The 15,813-nt window shown below is 32.8% G+C and overlaps 1 protein-coding gene across 1 annotated transcript in view; it reads right to left on the reverse strand.

Moving 5' to 3' along the window:
* Positions 1 to 15,726, reverse strand: part of MCMDC2 (minichromosome maintenance domain containing 2) — a 34,908-nt gene extending 19,182 nt beyond the window's left edge. Inside the window, exons 1-9 of the mRNA XM_090283607.1 lie at positions 15,633 to 15,726; positions 15,419 to 15,549; positions 15,290 to 15,349; positions 13,299 to 13,494; positions 12,545 to 12,667; positions 12,325 to 12,429; positions 9,485 to 9,610; positions 7,412 to 7,649; positions 2,530 to 2,735 (exon numbers count right to left, since the gene is read on the reverse strand). Of these exons, the coding sequence (XP_090139733.1) occupies positions 2,530 to 2,735; positions 7,412 to 7,649; positions 9,485 to 9,610; positions 12,325 to 12,429; positions 12,545 to 12,667; positions 13,299 to 13,494; positions 15,290 to 15,349; positions 15,419 to 15,549; positions 15,633 to 15,726 (1,279 nt within the window). The remainder of the gene's footprint in view (positions 1 to 2,529; positions 2,736 to 7,411; positions 7,650 to 9,484; positions 9,611 to 12,324; positions 12,430 to 12,544; positions 12,668 to 13,298; positions 13,495 to 15,289; positions 15,350 to 15,418; positions 15,550 to 15,632) is intronic.
* Between the last annotated feature and the right edge of the window lie 87 nt (positions 15,727 to 15,813).

Genomic DNA, 15,813 nt, shown 5'->3' on the forward strand with positions numbered 1-15,813 from the left:
AACTAAGCTACCTGGCCAGGGCCTAAAACTAAAATTTTTAATTATTGGCATGAGTTTTGCCATTTATCTTTATATTGTGCAATACCAATCTTAAACACAAATATATGATAATTTAACTTATATGTGAAACACTAATATATGTATTTACTAGATACAAGATACATACTATATACACACATATATATTTCTTACCAGAACAATGGAAATGCTGCACAAAACTTTTAAATTTTGTTTGTTGATATGCATCAATAATGCATGTAAATTAGCATACTGATAAATAAGGAAGGACTAAAAAGAAAAGAAACTAAGCTTTGCTCTATCTGTCCCGTTCCTCCTATATCATTTTCAGTGTAAGTAGTTGGCAAATACAAGAAAATTACCAAGTAAGAAAGGATATGATGGGATTCCTTGATCATTTGTATTTCTTAGAATGCCACTGCCTTCCTTCTATATAAAAAACAAGTCTGGTTTGAAGGGAAAGGGTAGCCTCTTGGGAGCTATTAGCTCCCTCACTCAATTGAAGATGTTTTGATATAAAACATCAGCACTGCCTTGCCGTGCACTCACAAAACATGGGAATCCAGAGAGTACAAAACTGATTACCAACTGTGTTACAGAAGCTGCATAGCGATTGCAAATGCTGTGTGAAATAAGGGCAACAAGGCATGGTAAACACTAGTGTGAACATATCTCCACTGTTCACGTACAAGCTCCTTTGTCTTACTGGACTTCTTTACAAAACAGAAGTTCAAAGATAAAAAAATATTAAAAATGTGAAGATGGTGATAATAGAGTTTTAATTAAGTTCCAGCCTCTTCCATGAAGAGAAAGACCTTTGTGAAAGTATACTTGTTCCATGTCCATGAAGCAGGCAGGCCTTCCTAGTATGTAAGTTTTGTTATCTCATTGCAGTTTTTATTTTCATTTTCCTGGTATCCAACAAATGATAATGAGCACTCTTTCATGTGCTTATTAGTCATTTCTTTGTGGAGTCACTATTTAAGTCTTTTGCCCATTTTATGCTGGGTTCTTTGTTTTTTAAATTATTGACTTGTAAGAATTGTTTTTATGTTCTAGGCTTATGTCTTATGTCAGATATTATATTGCAATTATTTTCTTTTTATTTGCTTGTCTACTCACTTTTTAAATGGGACCTTTGATGTGTATAACTTTATAGTGTTGATGAAGCCCACTTTATCAGTTATTTTCTGTTTATTGCTTTCTGGGCCCTAAGAAATATTTACCTACCTTAAGATCATGAAGATATTCTCCTCTGTTTTCTTTCTTCTAGAGCTTTATATTATTAGTTTTTACATTTAAGTTTATGATCCATCTTTAATTAATTATTACTTATAGTTCAGGTGAGCCAATATTAATTTTTTTCCATATACATAACCAAATGGTCCACCATCATTTGTTGAAAAAACTCTCCTTTCCCCATTTACTTGCTTTGATGCCATGGTCAAAAATCAATTCACCATATTAGTGTGGGTCTATTTCTGCATTCTCTTGTATGGAGAGGCAATATGCTATATGCTCTGAGCATTGCTACACATTCTTATTGTTATTCCAAGAATGCAAAGCCCTGATTGCTTTTTGCCCAGTCCCTATCTCCATATCTTTGTTAATCATAAATATGCCCCAAACAGCAGTATCCTGATACCAAAAGTAGACAAAAACATGATAAAACTACAGACCAATATTTCTCGAGAACATGGATTTAAAAATCCTCAACAAAATATTAGCAAATTGAGTCCAACAATGTATAAAAAGAATTACATACTATAGCCAAGTGGGCTTTATTCTAGGTATGCAAAACTGGTTCAACATTTGAAAATCAATTAATGTAATCCATAATATCAACAGGCTATAAAAGAAAAATCACATTATTACATCAATATATGCAGAAAAAGTATATGATAAAATCCAACACCCATTTATTTCTTAAAAATTCTCAGTAGATTAGGAATAGAGGGAAACTCCTTCAACTTGAAAGAGGAAACTCAAAGCTTTCCTGGTAAGATCAGGAACAAGAAAGGATGTCCCTTATCACTATTGCTTTTCAGTACCACACTGGAAGTCCTACTTAATGCAATAAGACAAGAAAAGGAAATAAATCTGGTTCAATACAAACTCATGTGTTAGCACAACTGAGAGCAAAGGCTAAAACATTGCATTTGCACATTAAAGTTCTCTTTTTTATTTGTAAAGATAAAATGAGAAATGTCATTTAATATAATTTCTCAGCACAATACAATCTTAACTGTTAAATAACTCCTTGATACTAGTGAGACTATAAGTTAAACAGGTAAAAATTAATTTGATACCCTGGTAGTGTAGCTCAGTTGGGTAGAGCATCATCTGGATACACCAAGGTTGTGGGTTTGATCTCTGGTCAGTGCACATACAAGAAGAAACCAATGAATGCATCAGTAAGTGGAACAACAAATTCATGTTTCCCTCTCTCTAAAAATCAATAAATAAAAATATTAAATTAAAGAAAATTAATTTGAAGAACATATCATTTACCTGATTGAAGTTGTTCAAGTTTATCTTTTTTGTGCAAAGCCAAGTCTCCTATAAAGCAGATACCACCTTTAGCTAGCAAAGCACTACCAGCTTGAATGCTAACAGCTCCAGTTCCATAATTATTCCTGGATAGAGTAGGAAAAATTTCAGTAGAGATTGGATGACGTATACCACGGGGCACAAGGCTTGTACTAAAATTCAAAAGCCTAGGGAAAGATAAATTATTCATTATTATTATTCAATATTTGGTTTTCAGAAATAATAATTTGTAACAGCTACACAATCAAATTTAATTTGATTCAATGTTTACTGAGCTAGGGATAAAAACATATATAAGACTTAGTTCTTGGAAAGCTCACAGCTGAGAGAGACATAAACAAAAAACTAAAATACAATGTGATAAATACTGAAATAATGTTGTGAAAACATCCATCAGAGAATATTATTTCTTCCTGAAGTAAGTCAGAGAAAGGTACAGAGAGATGACATTTGAACTGGGCCTTCCTCATTTTATGGGTTATTTTCTTTTGTTTATTAAGAATTTTTGCATTTAGGCTTGCCAATAGCCTATCATGACTATTCCAGCTGCCTAGTTCTGTATCATGGCAACTCTTCATACATTCTTTTGCTTTCTAATCTCTTTGCCAACTGCCTTGGCCTCTTTATTTCTCAAATTTAAATTCTAAGAAAAGAATATGATTATCTTGGCTTAGCTTTCAAATCCTTGCCACAGAAATCATAGCTTGCTGGTGCAATCAACTATGACTAAACATAGACATGCAGAGCAAATATGGAAGAAGCAGCATACCTTAAATGTGGATATGTAGATGCTATAAAATGTCTATTGTATGTGCCATTCCAAGGAATTTGGATGTTAGTTTGAAGATATATAAAATGAGGAAGTGAAATTTAGAAAGAAACTTGCAAGCCTTTAGAGCAGTGGTTCTCAAACGTAACTCACATTAAAATCACCTGGGGAATGCAGACTGGTGCAGCCACTATGGAGAACAGTATGGAATTACATCAAAAGATTAAAAATGGAACTGCCTTTTGAACCAGCGACTCCACTACTAGGATTATACCCGAAGAATCTTGAAACACCAGTTCAAAAGAACTTATGCACTCCTATGTTCATTGCAGCACTGTTTACAATAGCTAAGTGCTGGAAACAACCTAAGTGCCCATCTGTAGATGAGTGGATCAAAAAACTGTGGTACATTTACACAATGGAATACTATGCAGCAGAAAGAAAGAAGGAACTCCTGCCATTTGCAACAACATGGATGGAACTAGAGAGAATTATGCTTAGTGAAATAAGCCAGGCAAAGAAAGAAAAATACCATATGATATCACCTAATACAGGAAACTAAAGAACAACACAAACAAAGGAACTAAATAGAACAAAGAGCAGAATAGCAGTCAATAGGGGGGAGGGGAGAGGGAGAGAAGGGGGATAAGTAAGGGAAGGGATTAGTCAAAGAACCCATATAAAAGACTCATGGACATGGACAACGGGGAGGGATATGATTGCGGGAGAGGGGGTGGGTTGGGTGGGGGAGAGAAATTAGGGGAAAAGGGGACAACTGTAATTGAAAAACCAAAATAAAAAAAAAAAAATCACCTGGGGAGTTTTAAAAAATTCCAATGCCAAGGACCACCCCAAAGCAGGGAAACTAGAATTGTGGGGATGGGCCACACTCTTACATATCTTTCCCCAGCTGATTCTAATGTGCAGTCAGGCTGAGAACCTAATTATATAGAGCAATGGGCCTCAAACTTGGCTACACATTGGAATAAGCTAAGGAGTTTTTTAAAATACTGACACACGGTCACAGAATATAAGATCAAAATACAAAAATCAATTGTATTTCTATATATTCACGCACACTATTTCAAAAATGAAAATAATAAAACTACCTTTTTTTTTTTAATCCTCACCTGAGGATATGTTTACTGATTCGAGGGATAGGAAGCGGGGGAGAGAGAGAGAGAGAAACATCCATGGGTCACCTCTCACATGCACCCCTACTGGGGATCAAACCCGCAACTTTTTGGTGTATGGGATGATGCTCCAACCAACTAAACCACCTGGCTAGGGCAAACACTACCATTTTTAATAGCATCAAAAATATCAAATACTTAGAAATCAACTTAAAATATGTTCATGACCTTTACAAAACATTGCTAAGTGAAATTAAGAGATATTTAAGTAAATGGAGATGTACACCATACACACAGATTGAAAGACTCAACATGTTAAAAGATAAATCCTCCCCAAAATTGATTTAAAAGTTAAATGAAGTTCCAATGAAAATCTTTAAAGTCTTTTTTGAGGAGAAGTCAGCAAGGGTGGAATTAACAAATGAATTCCAAGCTTTATAAGAAAATGCAAAGGACCTAAAAAAGTGGGAATAAATTGAAAAGAGTTCAAATGATTTATACCAAGTTCAATTTTACAACTAGTTTACATCCGGTTCAATTGCTTTTCAACAGTGGCACCAAAACAATTCAATGGAGAAAGTCTCTTCAACAAGTGGTATACAAAAATTAGACAAATGCAGAGCAAAAAAAAATAAGCTTGAGTTCTGCCTCAAACCATATACAAAAATTAGCTTGTGATAGATAAGAGACCTAATGTAAAAATGAAAACTATAATGTTTCTAGAAGAAAACACAAAATAATATATTTATGACCTTGGGGTTGGCAAAGATTTCTTAAGCAGAGTCCATAAAACCCTAAACATATAAGAAAATAATAAATTGGATTTCATCAAAACTAAAGTCTGTTCATCAAATATATCTAAGTTTTAGACTGGGAGAAAAATTTCATGATACACATATATGACAAAGAATGCACATTCAGAGCAACCCCATTTACAAGTGACAAAGGACTTGAACAGAAGCTCCATAGAACATACATGAGCAGCCAATAAGCACATGAAAAAGAGCTCAAATCAGTAGTCACCAGGGAAATGCAAATTAGAATCATAATGAGATACCATTTCATACATACTAAAATAACTAAATTGAGAAATACTGACAACATCAATTGTTGGTGAGGATAGAAACAACTGGAACCTTACATTGTTGGTAGGGATGTAAAATGATACAACCACTTTAGAAAAATGGCAGTTTCTTATAAAATTAACTATACACCTACATTATGACACAGCATTTCTACTCTTTAGTATTTATCCAAGATAATGAAAACACATTTCCATAGGAAGACTTGTGCAAGAATGTGTACAGCAGGTTTATTTATAACTCAAAACATGCAAAACCTAAATCTTCACCCACCAGAAGAATATATAAACAAATTCTGCTATATTCATATAATGGAATATCAGTCATCAATAAAAACAATAGAATACGGAAACACACAATTGGGTCAATCTCAAAAACATGTTGAGTGAAAGAGACTAGACCCAAGAGAATGCATGTTATGCCTTTGCTGGGTAGCTCAGTTGGTTAGAGTGCCATCCTGATATTCCAAGGTGTGACTTGCATCCATGGTCAGTGGAAATAGAAGAAGCAACCTTTCTCCCCTCCACTCTCACTCTCTCTCTCAAATCAATTTTTGAAAAAGAGTGTGCACTGTATGATTCTACTTATATAAAGTTCAAGAACAGGAAATTAATCTATGGTGACAGAAAACACCTGTGGAGATAGGAACTGTTTGGAACAAGGAATGAAAGAATTTTCTGAGGTGATAGAAATGTTCTATATTGTGGTGATGACTATAGGAATGTATGCATTTATGAATCATCAAATTGTATATTTAAGATCTTATTATTTCACTATATATAAATATTACCTAAAAAATACCAAAAAACAACAACAACAACAAAAAAAATCCGAAACACCACACAGACTCAAATACCATAGGAAAAATCAAAGGTTAGTGACAAACAGGAAAAGAGACAAAGACCTTAATTCATAAGAGGTATCATAAATAAAAAATAAACAACTTAACAGAAAAGTGAACAATGGTCAAGGAGTTTCATATGAAAATAAGAGAAGTGTTTAAAAAACTGTTAATTATGCCAAAATTTATTTCCACTTTAAGAAATGTAAATTAAAATAAAATACAATTTTCCATCAATCAGATGGAAAAATTTTAGTTTGATAACACACAGCGTTGATGAAGTTGTGAGGAAACAAATACTCTTTATGCTCATATGGGAAAATTCAATTGGTGCACTCTCTGCAGCAGTTAGCACCATATTTACATGGCAATTTAATTTTAGCAAAAGCACTTGAATTTTTAATTTGAATTTTATTAATTTTAAATTCATTCTACATAATTGTTTTTCTTTATAATTGCATATAAGATATTATTATAAGAAGTATATTCTTAGCTTTGTGAACATTCATGTAACTTTTTAAAAGGGGTACTTGCTAGTGAGGAGCTCCAAAAGCTGAGAAGAGCTTATTCCAATGTTAGGGTGATGCCTCCAAAACAGTAATTTGGGCACTTTTGACAGCACTATTTGAGTACAATGAGTCAGTATTACTGAATGTTATCTTAAAGAAAAATAAGATAATGGCTTGTTGGCTCTTAGAGGGGAGATTATTTAAAAATGAAAACAAAGTACAAAAGCAAAATGCTGGGGTAGAGCATGGGGGAAAAGGAAGCCTGAGAATGATGAATTCTGAGTGGTGAAATAGGTTTAAACTTTAAACGGTTAGATTTTCAAAATATTGAAAGCAAACATCCCATTTCTCAATTCATGTTTTAAAAGTTTTGGTAGAAGTTTATTTAAATAAATTTTTGCCCAGATAAGTCCTAAATATTTGTCTTGTAATAATGCTCATGAAAAGGATTAAATAATTAAATCTATGACCAACTTATAAGTTGAAAAATTTCATGTCACATATTTTACCTTTCTACAAGTAGAGAATCACTTGTTACAATTAAAATATCCAGCCAATCTTCCACTTCCTTGTTAAAATGACTTGTCTGGACTAGGCTCATCAGCAAACAGAGCTTGAGCAAATTGTAAGTCCCAGGAGGAACAATGTGTGATGCAAAGATATTGGTAAGTATTGCTGTAAACTTCCAGCATGAGCTGGAAGTCAAAGAGAGGAGACATCTGAAATTGTCGCTAATTCCTGAAGGAACTGAAAGTAAATAATAACACATACATTAAAAAGGTTTTAAAACAAACAAACAAAAAAGATATCTAATTTTACTTATCTAAAATATTATCAAAGTACAATTCCTTTAATGATGCCATATTCAAATTTATTTTTTTTAAAGATTTTATTATTTTTAGAAAGAGGGGAAGGGAGGGAGAAAGAGAGGGAGAGAAACATCAATGGGTGGTTGCCTCTCATGCACCCCCAGCTGGGGACCTGCCCTGTACCCAGGCATGTGCCCTGACTGGAAATCAAACAAGTGACCCTTTGGTTCACAGACTGGTGGTCAGTCCACTGAACCATACCAGCCAGGGATCAAATTCTTATAATGATATTTATAAGAACTTGGAAGTCACTCTGGTCTATCATTTGTATCCCAGGAAACGTGATAAAAGGAAGCAGTCATGTCAAGGGTCCACAGAAACTGACTGTAGGTTACAAGCAAGTCCCTCATTCTTCTCCTTTTAAGACCTATGTGAGCACAGCCACATCCTAGGGCTCCTGTATTGTAATGCTTGCTTTTTATTTCTATGTTTAAGGTAATATTACCTTCAGTGAGGGCTAAAAAGCAGAACAGGAAGTATTTGACTGTTGCTGTTAAAAGGAAAGATTTATACTCTACTACTTTGAAAGCATTGTACTGTATTATAAGGTAACATTCTAGACCTCCCCTCCCTCACTCTGTCCAACTCCTGAAAGGAATGAGTGATTTAATCAAATTGGTCAGTTTGGGAGGAACAGCTACGCACATATAACCCAGTCCCTTTCTCCCTTCCTCCTGGGCTACCATCATAGAGCATTGATTTCTTCTACTCACCCATGCCCATGGACCAAGGAAGGCCTACCTTAGTGTAGCTCTTGCCACATCTGGGTGGTAAAATCTGCCTGATTCTGGAGTTCAGTATGAGAAAGCAGTTTCCTATTTACGTAGAATACAAGCCATGTTCTGCTACCAAATCAGTACATCTTGAAACACCTCACAGCAGGAAATATTTAAAAGATCACTAAAATGCCTATTGTTCATTAGTGCCTTTCTTTCTTCTACATTTTTATTATTAAGAAGCTTTCTGTTCAAGATAAGCATAGGTATCTAGAATGAACTTGCATTTAAATTCAACTTGGGCCTCTATTATTGCAGATGGTTATCTAGGAATTCTTTTTTTAAAAAAAACCTAACTCGATTCAAGATTTAACTAGCCTTTCTTACATTTAGATAATTTTGTGTGCCAAGTTAAAAGAATAGGTCTGCTCTCCACTTTTGTTTACATAATGCTCATTATATTAGAGTTGTTAAAGAAATAAGAAATTGTCAGTAATAAAGGTAATATTTTGGTCCCCATCTGCCTTTCTATTTTGTCTTATATCTCAACTGGTTCAGAACTCAGATGAGGAGGAGGATGCTATGTTATTGGGCTCTCTTTCTCAGTTCACAAGCTAAGATCTAGCTAAGACTAGAAAATAAAGGTTAGGGTAGAAAAACCTTTTGACTAATCTTTAACTCCTAGTGCCCTGAAACATTTTTCTCATTGCTAATTATTAAAAAAAAAAATAATAGTAAGTTTATAAAAAAGATTTCCTGTGGACAAAGTTCTACATTATCCCACTTTATTTCCTTCATAGAATTTATTATTTGAAATTGTTTTATTGATTAGTTTACGATCTACCATCTGATTTCAGAGTAGGAACCTTAATTGTCCTGATCACTATATCCTTAGTGCTCAGAAGAGTGTCCAGCACAGACAGCCAATACTTATTTCCTAAACAAGTGGATTTAAATTTAAATATTTGTTAATATATATACTATATATTTTCCTTACCTTTTGGATTGCAAAAAGTGATGTTATTTGCTTCTATACAGACAGAAGTTTGTAAAGTTTTTACACAGGTTGGAATTCCAATAATTTTATACTCATTTCCTATATTCATTTTATTCACTGATTCATCTAAAATCATTAAACACAAAAGAAAATATGTGTTCGATAAATGAAACTTGTACATGATCATATGGCTCAAAGATCTAGAACTGGTAAAAATTCAGTAGCTGAATTAGTTGTTAAGTGTTTATTTTTGTTTAGTATAATATCCATACAGAATGGCACTAATGTAAATTGAGGCAATTTTACTGCTCATACATTTTGATACTCATAGGCAATGATGAATTAACTTCAAGAAGCATGTAACATAACAACTAGGTAGTTTTCTACATAGTCAAAACAAAAATAAGGTCATTCTACTTAAGATAAAACATTTTTTGCATTAAACAAAAGAAATGTTAATTAAAATGACCTTGTAAGTAATATTTCATTTGGGAAGAAAATAATTTTAAAAGGTATTATTACTGTCTACAATATAGGCAAGGTAGTTTGATATACATTACCCAATTGTAAACTATAAAATAGATATTGTCACCCCCACTTTATATATGAAGAAACTGAGAGGGTAAGTGACTTGCACAAGGCTAAACAGTGAGTACCAAAACTGAAATTCACATCTAGCTCTGCCTAGTTCCAAAGTCTACCCTCTTACACTATACTAGGTTCTTCTCTCATACCTACATATTGGACAAAACTTTTGCACAAGTTCAAATCTCATTTAAAAAGACCATACACCAAAAATCTTGACCCTCCATTATAGAGTTAGAAGTTGGGCAACTGTAAAGCTATGAAAAAAAGGTCTACGAGGAGATTAACTTCTCTCTGTGAAGATCAAACAGTGATCTCCATTTTTAATTCTTTTCTCTTCTCTCTGCATTTTATTTTTATTTTTTTTAAGCTCCAGAGAGCATAATGGTGTACTCTGTAGACCTGTAAGGGAAGAATCAGACTCAATAATTGAGAAAATAAAAACCTAAAACCAACCAACCAAACTAACAACAACAACAAAATAACTATATGATACAGAATGAATTACAAGGGGAAAATAAAAATTAATAGTTTTTCAACTGTGCCATGGAATCTTAGAGTTTGATGAATATGTCCTGAGGTCAAGGAAAGGTCAGGAAGAAGGCAAGAAGTCTGGGAAGTCTGGTTATTTCTTCTCATCTGAATCCCAAAGGGCCTGCTTTTATTCATTTAATTTTAAAAAATTTATTTTGGTTCTACATAAGAGTTATTTGAAGAAAGGGTTTTCTACTAAAACATAAGTTGGATAGCTACTTATATTTACATATTGTAATGTATGGTTTATATATAGTATGTAATAGAATTAAGTAGTTAAAAACATATCTTGAAACTGGAATGCCCGAGTTTGAATCACAGCTGTGCCATGTACCAGTTGTATGACCTTTGACAAGAAAACTTTTCTGTGTCTGTTTTCACATTGTAAAATGAAAATAACAATAGAACCTGTTGATAGGGTTGATGTAACTAAATGAGTTAATATATGTAAGAGTGCCTGGCACATAGTAACTGCCATATAAAAATTACCCATTATCATCTAGGCTTACATACCTGTCTCATCCTTGACAGGCCATGGTGAAGAGTTCTTATTTGAGTCTCTACTTTCTTAACTTGTAAATTTCTTATAGATAGTTGACATTCAAGATCCCTTTTTCTGAACAGTTTAACTCCTTCACCTTTAGCCCAAGAAAAGAGGCTGAACCAGATCCTCATTTTCGGAGTTTTGGCTTTTCAGCTCTTCCCTGGGTGATTGATACTGATAATAATTTCTGTCTGCATGGAAGATTCTGTCTATTCACAGGTCTTCACCCATGCAGTTCTCAACCACTAATCATATGTCAATGCTCATTCATTTATTTAACAAATATTTATTGGATTTTTATGTGTAGTAAAATATCCAAGTTCCTGCCCTCATGAAGTCTATATTCTAAAACAATAACTACAATACTTACATAGCACACACACATAGAATAATGGGAGATCATTACCACAAATAATCATGAGTTTGAGACTTAGCATAGTGATTGGGACATAGCAGATCCTAATATCTTTTTAAGTGAATGTTGTATGACTAAATGAATAATTGACACATAGCTAAATATGACTTTTTAAAATACTCAAGAATAAGACAACTTATTATTCTTAAGTTACAGCAGTTCCCCCTATCTGTGGGAAGATATGTTGCAAGAACCCCAGTGGATGCCTGAAAGTGCAGACGGTACCAAACTCTATATATACTGTTTTGTCTATACATACATACATATGATAAAATTTAATTTATGTTATTCACAGTAAGAGATTAACACCTATAACTAGTAATAAAGTAGAACAATTATAATGTATATAATAGAAGTTAATGTGGTATTATTATGTAAAAAAAGGTTACCTACTTAAACACAAGCACTGTAATACCTTGACAGTCGATATGATAACCTAGATGACTAGTAAGTGACAAAACAGGCAGGGAGTATGTACAACATGGAGACGCTGGACAAGAGGATGATTCACATCTCAGGATATTTCATTATGCTACTCGGAATGACATGTAATTTAAAAACTATGAATTGTTTATTTCTGGAATTTTCTATTTAATGTTTTCAGACCACGGTGGACCATGGGTAACTGAAACCATGGAAAGTGAAATATGGATAAAGGGGGACTACTGTATATAAGTACCATTTATAACGTAAAAGCATAAGTAAGTCAATAACATATTTTATATATTTTATAGCAATTTGCTTTTTCTTCAAACAACTTACCTCTTAGGAAAACTGTAAAAGATTGAAACCTAAATGGCTGGTTGTTAGAATATCCTTGAAAAGCATGAAGGGCCTTTGCAGTAATTATTTCAACTATCTGTTTATCTTAAGGCAAGGAGAAAAAAAGAATGTTGTTAGACTATATATTCAATTTAATTTCCACATTAAAACATCAGACACTACTTTTAAATTTGTAATTAAAGTGTAAATGCATTTTTACCACCAAGTACTCTAAATTTTCTGTCTTCTTGAAGTGAAGATGAACACAGATTACACAAAAAGTCATTTCTTACTGTTGCAGATTCTGTAGCACCAGGCACATGAACTCTTATATACTGAAATCCTGAAAAAAAGAAAACAGAAGTAAGCTGAATTTGCTTTTGGGTTTAGCTATCCATTTTCAGTCCTTTAAAATTTATCTAATTCAAAGTATAATTAATTCAATTTTGTGTGTGGGTTCAGAACATTTTCAATTAATGTTTATTGCATGGCTATTTTTTGCTGAACACTGTGCTAAGGCACTGGTGATATGGATACTTAAACACACATTTTCAACAGGCAGCAATAGGAAACAGATACTTTCAGTATGCAGCATTCATTTACAGAGTGTTCAGAGAGAAGAGAGGAAAAGCATCCAACCCAATGAGAGGTGGGGATGAATGGGAAAGATGTCCTGGAGAAAGACTAAACTGAAGTTAAGCCAAAGGGTTGACAGAGAATGTTACATGGAGTGGGAACAGCATGAAAAAACTTTCATGGAACAATGTGAGAAAAACAAGTACCTCAGCAATACAAGAGTATCCTAAGCTGGTGGGAGAGGAGAGGAAAAAATTCATTTTACTTATAAACATTGGGAGATAGCAAATTTTCTAACATTCTTTTTACTCTGTGACAGTTTTATAACTAATTGTAAACATGACTTAGGATTAAACAACAAATTGCTTAATGTTGTGATTTTACATTTTAATATTTACCTTTTGAAAGAGGGCATGCTTCATCTGAACAAAGAAATCTTGCACCTTGTGTATACTTGGTTACAGTTGTCATTGCAATCACAATTCCTTCCATCATATAAAATCTTTGAGATGTATAATCAAGTGGAAACTCACAAAAATTAAGACTATAACTTGGCAGAGGAGGTAAATGTGTTAACTTCAGCACTATATTAATCTAATAAGAACACAAACATGGTATTAATAAAAACTGCAGATCCAATTGGACTTGCATTACAATATATATTTGTAGGGTAAATCAAGTAAATGATTGTTAGTGTTATTAGGAACAAAAACTTTAAGCAAAAAAAGAGATTTAAATACACAATTAAAGTTGTAAAACTCTTATAATCTTACATTTTAATTGAAAATATCATTATGAACTCATAATTTTTCTTTAAAAATACACATTTCCTGGAAAGACATAAAGCAATGAAAACCCAATAGCAAGGAACACTTCTACTGCTCAAGCTATGATTTCTAACTATAATTTTTCAGAAAAAAAAAACAAAAAACAGGGCTCCTTAGGGGAAATGGCTCATTCCAGGTCTGGGGCAGAAAATATACCAGATGGACCTGGTTACATCTCTTTGTGCCAGAAACCAAGGGAGCTATAAAAAGCCAATGTGATGGTTCCAAATGAGACAGAAGCAAACTTTAAGGGACTCCCAATAATCAAAGGTAGGATAATAGGAGCATCAAAAAGAATGACAAAAATTTATTAAAACATATCAGATATATTTATAAATTCATGAGTTCCTCTTAGTATTTTTTAAAAGAAAAAAAAAACATTAATTGGTCATCATTATTAGAAGCTAGATTTCAACTAATTGCTTTCCAAAATTTTATAAACGGAAATAATCAAACATTTATTCTGTCTTTATTGTATAAATTGTATTTCAGAGTAACCAAAAAGTTGATGAAAGAAACTTCTCTTATATTTGAGCTAGTAAATTCTGAAAGGATGTTAAAGTTAAAAAAGTCACAATTTTGCAACTCCTAATGAAATAATAGATAATAGGCAATGATCATCAATGGCTGCAAAAACCGTTAAGTGAAAGTTGATAGGAGACTGTATATTGGAGGGACCTGGAAACATCACCTGAACCCACTGATCCACAGTGGCATTGCTAAAATTAGGACAACATAGTATAGCTCTCATAATGTAGTGCAATATGAAATACATGAAACTATCATATATTGTTGTCAAAATGAGTTGAATCTGATCTAAGCAAGTCTTTAGAACCAACTTCTATTTCCCAGAAATATGAGGTATAGAGGAATAAGTTAAATACCAGGAGAACATAATTACACAAATTCAGATTATGAGACATTTTACAGGACAATTGTTTCTTTAAAAATATCAATGGTATAAAAAGGGACGGGGAGGAAGAAAATGGCTCTAGATTAAAAGACTTAGTGAGATATAAGAAACAACTATAATGTGTAAACGTTGTTTTGACCCTGATTTGAACAAATTCACTGTGAGACATTCTTGAGGACCCAATTGGATAAATTTAAATATGGACTTGATATTATAATGACACCAAAGAATTATTATTTTTGTAAGGGGTGATAATGGAATTGTGATTATACAAGAAAAGCGTCCACAATTTTTAGAGGTTGACAGTAAAGTACGTAGGGATGAAATAACAGAATATCTGGATTTGTTTTAAAATATTTCAGAAAAATATTGATAATGTAAGCATGGCAAAATATTGTAAACTATTAAATCTGAGTGATAGATATACGGAGGTTTGTTGTATTAGTCCCTTTATTTTGGCATATGTTTGAAATGGTTTATTATCAAAATGTTTAAAGTTATAAGTGATATACAGGAAGCAAAGAAGCATATGTAAGATTTTCTATTGAACTTGAAAAAATGTACTATTTCAATAAAAAAGTATATATAATATTTATGAGTTATCTTAAAAGTATTTTACTTTAGTTTTCTTTGTTAAACTAAAACTTACTTGAGTTTCAGTCTGTAATTGTCCAATTAATGAGAGAGTCTTAACAGCAATAAAACAGACCTGTGAGTTCAAACACAAAAGTTACCAAAAATTTCATGGGGCATAAGTTTATTTCTTTTTTTAACTTACTGATTGAAAAACTTGAGCAGCTTTTAAAGGCTGATGTAAAATGTGATTTCCAAGTTCAGCATCTAGTTCAACGACATCAGAGGGATTTATTAAAATATTGAATCGATAGACAGCATAACTTTGTTTTGAATCTGTAAAAATAAATATAAAATTGAGGATAGTTATGTGTAGGTATTTAAAAATTTCTAAAATAAAGGACCTTTGCTGAACATACCATTGTAGTACTTGCAATCATCTATAAATTTCTGGAGCCCTCCACTTCTGTCAAGATAGATAAGGGCTGTCTCTTTCATGTTTAAATTTGACATTTTCTTCTAGTTAATGATTCTTCTCTGTTACTAACTGATTAAACCACAGTAGCTGGTAAAGACTACAGATGATGAAACTCAGAAAAG

Source organism: Furipterus horrens, unplaced genomic scaffold, assembly GCF_987537825.1.
Source record: "Furipterus horrens unplaced genomic scaffold, mFurHor1.1.pri manual_scaffold_7, whole genome shotgun sequence".
Classification (NCBI taxonomy): Eukaryota; Metazoa; Chordata; class Mammalia; order Chiroptera; family Furipteridae; genus Furipterus; species Furipterus horrens.